General features: G+C 40.2%; 1 protein-coding gene across 2 annotated transcripts; it reads left to right on the top strand.

Annotated features, from left to right (window-relative positions):
- Positions 1-2,932: 2,932 nt before the first annotated feature.
- Positions 2,933-5,774, top strand: LOC119281865. Of its 2 annotated transcripts, none has more exons than XM_037562285.1 (6): positions 2,933-3,185; positions 3,422-3,509; positions 3,729-3,901; positions 3,987-4,041; positions 4,119-4,171; positions 5,436-5,774. In XM_037562285.1, the coding sequence occupies exons 1-5, from the start codon at positions 3,078-3,080 to the stop codon at positions 4,133-4,135; spliced, it is 441 nt and encodes a 146-aa protein (XP_037418182.1). In that variant the 5' UTR covers positions 2,933-3,077; the 3' UTR covers positions 4,136-4,171; positions 5,436-5,774. The 2 variants fall into 2 exon arrangements, with proteins under 2 accessions (XP_037418182.1, XP_037418176.1); XM_037562279.1 differs by having other exon boundaries at positions 3,422-3,512.
- Positions 5,775-10,204: the final 4,430 nt, after the last annotated feature.

The raw sequence follows: 10,204 nt of genomic DNA, 5'->3' as shown, positions 1-10,204 counted from the left end.
GGCTCCGTCCGCCACTGCTCCGCACGCCGCCGCCGCCCCGCAGCTTCGCCCCGCCCGGCTCCGTCCGCCACCGCCCCTCAACTCCGCCCCGCCCGGCTCCGTTCGCCACCACCCCGGTCGCACGCCGCCGCCGCTCCACCGCTCTCACCACTCTCCGATGGCGCCGAAGAAGACGTCGAAGGGCAAGTTGGGCTTCTTCGGCGTGAGGCAGAAGCCCTCCGATAACTTCGGAGTGTAGTTCTCTGACGCCGGGAGGCGTTGGTGGATCGGCACGTACCCCTCCGCCCATGAGGTCGCGCGTGCCTACGATGTGGCGGTGTGGCGTTCCAAGAGGCCTCGGGAGCATCTCAACTTCACAGAGATCGAGAGTCGGGCGAAAGCGGAGATGCTTGTGGCGTAGGGCATCAAGATGAAGGAGATCCCGACGAAGAAGAAGACGACGAAGAAGCCATCGGTTGTCATCAGTGCCGGCGAGACCGGCGAGGAGGCGATGGTGAGGTTTGCTCGGGAGCATCCGGAGTACGTCCAGGCCGAGCTGGACTACTACTGAAAGTATGAGGCGGAGCAGAAGAAGAAGGGGGCAAATAAGGAGGACGAGGCCGGTCCCTCGACGGTGATCCCCATCAAGTCCTCTTCCGAGGAGGACTGGGCAAACTTCTCGAAGGAGGAGGGAGGGGTGCGACGACCCAGAGAAGGAGGAGTTCTGGGCCAGTTCCGTAGCTCCGACGATGAGGAGTAGTTTATCTAGTAGTTTGAATAAGTAGTAGTTGAAGTTCATGTATGAAGCTATGTTGAATTTGATGTTTGAACTATGTTAAATGGACTAGTAGTTTGTCGTTTTAAGAAATTTACATCTTTATTTTGGGCCATCTATTGGAGTTGCTCTTTTGGACCATCTATTTGGACCATCTATTGGAGTTGAGCTTTTTTTGAAGCTCCAAAACGTACTTTTTGGCGGTCCAAATTTTAGATCTCCGGTTTTGGACCGCCAAATTTTGGACCATCTATTGGAGATGCTCTAAATTTGCACCGTGAGGTGTTGTATTTTACATCATGAGAAGGTCGCGGTCCAATTTTTTTTTACATATGGACCGTCTGTTGGAGCTGCGTTTTTGGTCTCAGGCGGTCAAAAGTTAGTTACTTTTACATTTGGACCATCTATTAGAGAAACTCTTAATCCATTGCTAAGGGCATCTCTACCGATTCCCTATCCCAATAAAGTGTTAGAGAAGGAAAATCGGGGTTTCCTTCGCACACAAAAAAAAACTAATTGAACCCCTAACACCGTTAGTGGAGGAAACAATTTACTCCACAACGACCGTGACTCTTAAATATACTCAGCCAACGGGCCTTGGAGTAAAAATTTCCCACCCCATTTTGCCTCCTCTTCCACCCCCGTCATCGTCCAATCCCCACCGGCGCACACCCACCCTCAACCACACCCACTCCGCTCCATACCCTAGAGGCGTCGGCCTCCTCCCACCCCCATATGCCGCACAACGACATGTGGCCCTGGACATCCCGGATGAATAACATGAGCAACTGAGATTTAGGCCAAGGCGGTGCAAATGTCGTCTGGTCGATGACGCACGCGGGTGGGGGGGGGGGGCACCGGACCTCGACACCCTTAATAGTAAGGCAACACCGCAACTATTTTGTACGACATGCTGAAGGTACCCTCAAACGCCAACACGCCAGGGTGAGGAAGGGTAGACAAACGCCCCACGGCTGCGCCCTGAGCGCCACTATTTCCTCTTTCTCTGAATTTGCGTCGCAATGATACGATGACACGCGATCCAAAACACCATGGACAAACGGCACGAGTAACCAATATATAGGTCAAGGCAATAAAATGGCCCACATCAAACGCACATCTCAAGCATGGAAAACTCCATTTTTAGGGCGCTTATAAGTTCATGATATTTGGCACCTGTGGGGTGACTCCACTTCTGAAAAATGCAAAATTTGGGCGAAGCATGGTAGTGGAGACTTGGTAACCAAATCAAACTTCACGATTCATTTGCCATTCTTGTAGCACTAATTAGATGTCGGATCACATTTCTCAGATGTTTGGGCTATAGGGGCATCTATGGTAGACATCCCGAGTCATGTGGAGTCGCGACGGAATTCAGAAATATCCAGACATACATTTGATGGTACAATCTTTTGGAATTACTAATCTTGATACATTAACTAAGTTTAGCATAAACCGAAGAAATAGTTTTCCCTTAGAAAGCTATGGTAATAGGCATGCGAATGGATCTTTGTTGTTGAGCTTTATGACCCAACTTAAATATCAAAATATCAATAGTTGTTTTGTTTTCAAATATTTGAACTATGATATTTCAAAAGCTAAAACATTTCATATTATTAAATTCAAAACTCTGAATTTAGTTTTGTTTAACTATAAAATTCCAAATGTAAATATTTGAAAACATGATTTCACTTTGATATCTAATAGTGGAACTTCAAATTCCAATAATTTTTTAAAACTTTTAAATGCATAATAGCTTATATAAAAAATTATAACTTTGATTATGTAATACTCTCTCAGTTCGAAAAAAAGTGACTCAAGTTTGTACTAATTTGAGTCACTTATTTTGAGACAGAGGGAATACAAAATTGTGGGTTTGTAACCACTCCTCAAATTCTCTTTGTCAAATCAAATGGTTGTTGCGAAAAACAACCTGTTGTAATCCTAGATGGAATTATATGATCAAGGTGGAATTGAGATTACCAATAGTATCTCCCAATGCTGCCTATGAGCATCTTCAAAATCAAAAGGAAAAAAATACCCTCAAAAAAGGCCAAAAATGCTGCCTAGGAAAGCAAATGGCACTCTTCCCGTCCGGCCCTTCTGTATCTTACGAAATAGCAGAGCAGGACTCTTCCCGCGAGCCTTTATAAGAGGCAAAGGGCAGATGGAGGCCGGAGCAGAGCGCCACGAGTCAAGCAGAGAAGTGCGAGCTCCTCCCTCACCTCCGACCCACGCCACGCCGCCGCCGCCAATAACGACCAACTCACGTGCCCTATCCTTCTCCCCCCTTTTGTTCGTCTCCTCCTAAACCGCCGCCAGCATGGACGCCAAGAAGAGGTCGCCGCCCACCCCCGCGGCCGCCGGAGCCGCGCCGCCCGCGGCCAACGGGTACTTCAGCTCGGTCTTCTCCGCGTCGCCGTCGCCTGCGGTACCGTTTCTTCCCGCCGCCTGCTTTTACGATCTGTTAGTCGTGAATTTGGGGACGTGATTCGGCGATTTTGATGTCTCGTTGTCTCCTGCCCGATTCTTTTTCCTCTTGAGTTCGTTACGCGGTTACTAATTTTGGGGCAGGTTTCGTGATCGGCGGGTTCTGTATGTTTTTTTGTTGTGATATCTGTTTGGGAGTACCTCTGATGACGCTGCTGCTTTTGTTTGACCTGAAAGGCAAATCCAAGAGACGCCAGGCAGATGGACCTGTACACGATACTGAACAAGCAGAACCCCAAAGGGCAGAGTGGCGGGGGCATTGCAGGTAGTTGTGGGATATCCTGTCTACCCCCTGCATTGCTGGGCATATAATGTCAAATTTGTGAACACCGTGTAAGAAAAGGAGCTATTCTAAAGCATTAGTTGTATGAGTTCTTCTACTACTGATGTTGATAGTCATCTTAGCTTGACTGGGAATTTGGGCAATTGATTGATATGTGATACATCAGTGAACTAACTGTGTAATTTTCAATTTGTATTCCAGATGCCAAATCCCAAGGCAGCCCTACCATAGGTCGTGTTGCTTACAAAGATGGAAAACAGTTTTATCCAAACGAGTCCTCGGAGTCACCTTACTTTGGCTCGTCTGTGCATTACGGTGGCCGGGACTTCTATGACAGCTCTCCACACAAGCAAGCCGATGAGTCATCCAGAAATGTACACTGAAACTGCATTGCAAATAATCAATCCCCTAGTTGATTATATTACTAATGTTTGAATGTTTCCAATATGTCCAATCCAGTATAAGGAGGATAATGCGGATGGCTCCCTGGCTACCAGAGGTGATTGGTGGCAAGGTATGGCATTTACTGCCCATTTGGATATTATCTAGAAATGATGAAACGCATACGTACTGACTATAATTTTCTGTCAGGTTCACTTTACTACTAAAAACACTTTGCAATGGACTCTCCTACTGTGAACAAGGTGCATATTTATAATCCCCCTGTTTTATTGTTTGATTTGTCTCAGTTTTGTGCCCTTATGTTGCTTGTGCTATGTCTGCAGCATTTCTTTTCTAGTTTGAACAGTGGTAGGTTAACAACAGTATCTGAAAGTGTAGTTACTTAGTCGTCAGTGTTTTGACAGAGTTAAGTTAAAACTGTTTTTCTCTGGGAGAACAGCTCACAAGGATGTTCTGCGTTTGTCACAAAATACTCCATCCGTCCCAAAATAAGTGTCTCAACTTTGTACTAAGCTTGAGACACTTGTTTTAGGACAGAGGGAGTGGGTGTAACAGAGAGCTGATTGTTTAGTCTTAGTCTTTTGTACAAGGTACACGAACTATGTATTATATAACATGAGAAGCTGCAATCAACTAAGGCTCATTCAGTTTTGTAATCTATGGGTGGACTGCCCTTAGTCGTAACCTCCAACCCACTCTTGATCTCCTCTCGTTTCCTAGTACACACACATAATATGATTCATGGATATTATTATTTTTCTTTGTGTCGTTATCACAGTTTTGGTGTCTAATTAGGTCCTGAAATCTGCACAAGATTTACTTGTTAGTTGTCACATCTGTGCGCACTGATTGCAGAGCAGTAGTGGTTGACATTGACAGCTCTCAGAGAAAAAATGATTGACTGTCCTGAATTGAAAGTCCAGTTAATCAGTAATTTACCTAACAGCCTTGTAACGACTGGCATCAACATCATTGTAGTGATGTGACCTATTATCCCGTCATGAGTGTTATCATATATTTGAGGTGTCATGTATTATGTGTTAATCTTTTGATAACCTTGTTATTAATATTGCTCCTACGTTTTGGCAATTTATCTCATGTTCATCATGACATGAATTTACTGTTTGTTGAGAGCTGGCAATGGTTAATCCTCAGTGCATTTCTAAGTTCACTTAACATGGCAACCGGTTGGCATTATATTATTTAGTTAATCCCCGAGTCTTTCACATAGGCCTCAATTAGTCTAGTATCTGGTTGTTTTCTACATAGGTCTCACCAAATACAAGTTTTTCAGATTTCCATTGCCGGAAAATAGAGACCAAAAGTTGTTGCAGTTGTTTTACTTGTAAATGCATTCTTGTCTGTAGGAAGCTGTGCTAATACACATGCAACCTCTGTTACTCGTAGCTTGTTATGATTGTCCAGCTGAAACCTGTGTTGCTTTTAATGCATTATCATCGGCCTCATCCTTTACTAACATCGAATTAATTTGGTGGTTTTTCACAGGAATAAAAAGGAGTACGTCGAGCTGGTAGGCTGTAGAGTTGACATGAGTCATCAGGCATAAGAAAAGTCATAGTGGAACTACATCTGTTCTGTCGGTGGTGGCAGTATTTAGATGCATCACTCACCTAGGCAGATGTAGACGTACTATGTGTATCTTTTCTTTGCCTTACTAGATTTGAGTGATGAAATGTAATGGGACTGGCAGGGCAGCAGCAGGTAGGTCCTACAAAAAGTTGCTGCTATTTTGCAACTGACGAGATCACTTGCTGTATGCGTTATGTATCCTGGTTCGTGGTTGTGTTTTGGTAATATTTGGATTTGCACATCTGTTTCGGTCTACCATTTGTTTGCTGAGAGAACCATGGTATGAACTTGTGACAGTTATTTATAACCTGGTGCATTTCTTAAGCTTTTAGCCTCCTTCACACGGCACCCAGTTGGCATTCTACTACTATGTTCTTTCCTGTTTATATGGCTTGTATTCCTAGATTGTCAATTTAGTCAATGAAATAAAAGTTATATGCAGAAAAAGATATTAAACTGCCAAAACGTCTTACATTTGTGAACAGAGGGAAAGGGGGTACCATTGAATTCATATATGAGTTATGTGCCAAAAGAAAAGTATCTTGTTAATCCTAGGCATTCTTGTATTCATAAATTATACGTACGTGTTTTTAGTTTTTGTCTCATATTATTAATATTCACGTTTCAGTTATTCTGAAATGTATTGCAACCAACGCGTAGGATGTCATCTAGTTGTGTATATGTGATGGGGCATTCCCTTGCCCGCCATAGTTTAAAAAACCAAACTGATGATTGAACTGTTCATGTTATGACTGGTTGGAATAATACAGTATATATTAACTATATAATATATGGTAATGTAAGTACTATTTTATTTGCCTCAAAAGATAGTAGTACTAATAAATGGTCAAATATAAACGTTTGTCAACAAGGGGGCCCAGCTAAGCTGAGGACAGCTCTGGGCTACTACTCTCAATACTCCTGAATTTCTGAGTATTGAGAGTAGTAGCTCAGGGAGAGCGTAGCCAGCGCCCACACACACGTCCCTCGTCGTGGACCGGCCCAACATAGGAGGCAAGCAGCTCCCTCGGGGGTGCCGGTTTTTCAAAAACAAATATGGATTTTAAAAAGTTCACCAAATTAAAAAATGCTCACAAACTCAGAAAAAGTTCGTCAATTTTGCAAATTAAAATATTAGAATTTGGGAAAATTCATAGATTTTTTTTAAAAAAAAATCATGGATTTGAAAAAAGACATCGGTCTTGAAAAAAAGTTCAAAATTTTGAAATAGGTTCATCAATTTTGAGAAGAAGGTTCATTAAATAAAAAAATCAGGGATTTTCAAGCAAATAATAATGAATTCAAAAATATTCATGAATTACCACAAAAATGTGCTTTCCAAAAAAATTATGTATTAAAAAATCACGTGATTTTGGAAAAAATATATGCGGATTTCAAAAGAAAGTTCATCAATTTGAAATAAATTCATGAATTTGAAAAAAGTTCTCAGATTTAAAGAAAAAATGCGGATTTGGAAAGGTTCATCAATTTTAAAAAAGAGATATTGGGTTTTAAAAATGTCCCTAGATTTTTTTTAAAAATCACTAATTTTGTGGGGAATAAAGAAAAAATAAAAGGAAATACAAACAAAAAAGGAACAAAAAATAGAAGACAATGAAAAAAGAAAAGAAAAATAAAAACCGAACAAAAACGGTCCAGAAAAACCTAAACAAGAAAAAGAAGAAAAACCCAACCGGAAGCTTCAAGAAGCTTCCGAAAACCGGTTGGGAGAAGCTTCTGGAAGCTTCCCAAAACCAGGAATAACTCTCTGTTGCAGCCTTATATTGGCCGGCCTGTTAGAATCGAAGGAAAGGAGGGGTGTGTGCACCTGTTTGCAGGATAGCTTGTAACGGGAGCTTAAGGCTTTGAATAGACGTTGGGTGAATTTCTTGCAGAACCGTCGGTTCTAGTTTTTTCCGGCCTAACTGTCGGTTCGGTCGGGACACTTAATACGGTAGCTTGGCATGAAATTATTAGAACATCTCATATAAAGAGTTGCATACATTACCTCTAGGCTAGTGAAGTGGCGATTGTAGATGAAAGATAGAGGGTGGGACACCTTACTAAGTTGGTAAACTTTTCTTATGTCAATACATTTTTTTGCTTCACACAATGTTATCCATCCCACTACAAAAACAATGTTATTCAAAGTTTCGAACATATAGGTCTACCTCCACAACTTACAAAAACCTTGTATTTTAAAGTTTTGAAAAACATATAATATCCCAATCTTATCTTAGAGAATAAATGGTGTATAATTGTAAAATTTTCATGTTTTTTAAACGGCATTTGTATGATAGTAGTTTGTTGCATAACTTAATTTATGATTATCTACACAATTAGACATAATAATTTTGTTTTACAAAATCAATAAGTAGCACTTTATCCCTTCTCTGTGTACTATGTGTATTAATTTGATTCAAATAAGTACTCATTGCCAAAAATTGTTATGTATAACATTTATTTAAAAATAATCATTTTAAAATAGATAATAGAAAATGAATTTTCTAGTCTACGTAGAAATAAAAAAATGGTGCCCGTCCCTGCTATGTATAATCGGTCAATAATCCTCTACTTGCTCAACTGGGCCATTTGACAAATTACTCTCCCCTAACTAAGATTTGGGTATCATGTCCTTCGGAACACTTCTTACTCCAAGTCCTATTCCTAGAGTTACAAATGCTAATGTATAAGATCTATGGTTAAAATTGTCATGCATAAACGATCATTATTTTTTTGGAAAAAATTGAGTGTATGCTAGAGCCCATCGAAGTTTTATTTTTATCATCTTATAATCAAAATAAATTCATTTTAAAATAATTTGTTTTGCATAATTAGCAACATACAAATGTTGCTAAATATTAATTGTCTCATTCTTTGTGATGCATTTCCAATTGTTATCGAAAAAATACAATTTACATTGTGGTAAATTTAAATTTTATTTCATAAGAGAACGCATGTTAGTTTTTCTTTTTCAAGACATTGCCAGAATCACTCTTTAGACCTGAACTCAGTAAATGTGAGAAAAAAAATGACACACATTATTTTCTTACACTTGCATGAATTGTATTGTATATATGTTTATTTCTAAGTTCCTGTATATATTACAAACCTTATTATCTTTGTAGAGGCTTCTAGTGTAGGATTGCGTATAAGCAAATAGAAATTCTAGAATATATGACATGTTAATGTTGTGAGGAGGCTAAAATCAAATTATTGGCATGTTGCTTTATTAGGTTTTTTGTTGCCATATGTCTTTCACATGTTCTAGTGGGTTCGTTCGTTGACTATACTTGGTAACTAAATAGTATCATTTATAGTAAGCATAGACAAACATCAAAATGCCTCTGACTCAGTAGTAAGTTTGCACATATGTATATGATTTGATTACCTTATGTGCTCACCGCAATGTATGGGGTATCAAATAGCATATACAAGTGGTCATGCCACTTTCCCAAATGAAGAATCACCTTGATTCCCGTAAAAAGGAATTATCTTACATATGTGCATGAAACTAAATACATGAATCATCTTTTAGGAATATAAAGCATAGTATCTAGCTAAGATAATCTTCATAGAGTTGTAGATTTGCTTGTTCCTACATGGATCCTTATGTGGACTAGCTTTCCTCCTATAAGAAGAGTCTTATTTTTTTCTAGATATGTAATAGGCCCTTGGAATAATAATTAGCAATGATGGTTACTATACTGCATAACTAGAATGTGCGTAGGTACCTCTGTCCGGCTACGTGATCATCAATCCAACTAGGCGTCTTCCATCATGCTTGTAGTGTGGAGCAAGAGTATTGAAATGTAGTATATATGTATCGATCCAAATTGGGGTATTTGTACAAAACATGCATAAAAGCCCTATAACATTTTGCTAAAAAGCCCTATAATTGGCACTTCGGCTAAATTACATGTATGAAGTGATTACATAGCAACATAGCCAAAACATACAATCAAGCACGCCAAGGACCGTGTCACATATGCCAACACCAGCAAACCCTACACTCGATGCATTGTTTTTTTTCATAGACTAGACTCGACATCATCAATGGTCAACAGTGGCAGCCCCTTGGTCATGATATCATCAAAGTATTGACACAATGTGGAATGGCATTGCATGACCAAGAGACAAGTGAGCCCCTGAGCAACACATAGTAGTCATAGGTGGACCGTTGGGTGCAAGGTTAACCAATGTTAGTAATCCTCTGAGTATATGACAATGTCGTTGTATCGTGAGCAACGTATGTTGAGGTCGTGACTCTCTGTGTGATTAGTGAATATGCTCAAGACCGTGGTTTAATCAAAGGACTAGTTCCAAACCTTATTGTAGATTGATAGTACTTATGCAATGTGCAAAAGAACACCATCTTCATGTTGGAAGATGACCTTTAGAGTGCTACATGCTTGAATTTTATTCTATCCATTTCTAGCAGCTTACTGGTTGAAGATAAAACTCATAAAAGTAAGATTTTCTAATGGCCAGGCAGTTGAGAGACGAGGAATGCACCTACATATCCAACTAAAAAACCCGGTTATTTTCCTCTTACACAGTTAAGCCTTCCTTTGAACTTTAAAAATATGAAGTAACCTTGGTTGGAAAGCCATAGAAAGTAGAAAACAAGATTGCTAGTGAATGTACTTATTGTGTTCGGTTGGTCGTGTAGTTCTACTAGTACT

This window comes from Triticum dicoccoides, chromosome 1A (assembly GCF_002162155.2).
Source record: "Triticum dicoccoides isolate Atlit2015 ecotype Zavitan chromosome 1A, WEW_v2.0, whole genome shotgun sequence".
In the NCBI taxonomy this organism is placed as follows: Eukaryota; Viridiplantae; Streptophyta; class Magnoliopsida; order Poales; family Poaceae; genus Triticum; species Triticum dicoccoides.
The sequence above is the reverse complement of the archived record's forward strand: the minus strand, read 5'-3'. Positions and strand labels throughout refer to the sequence as shown.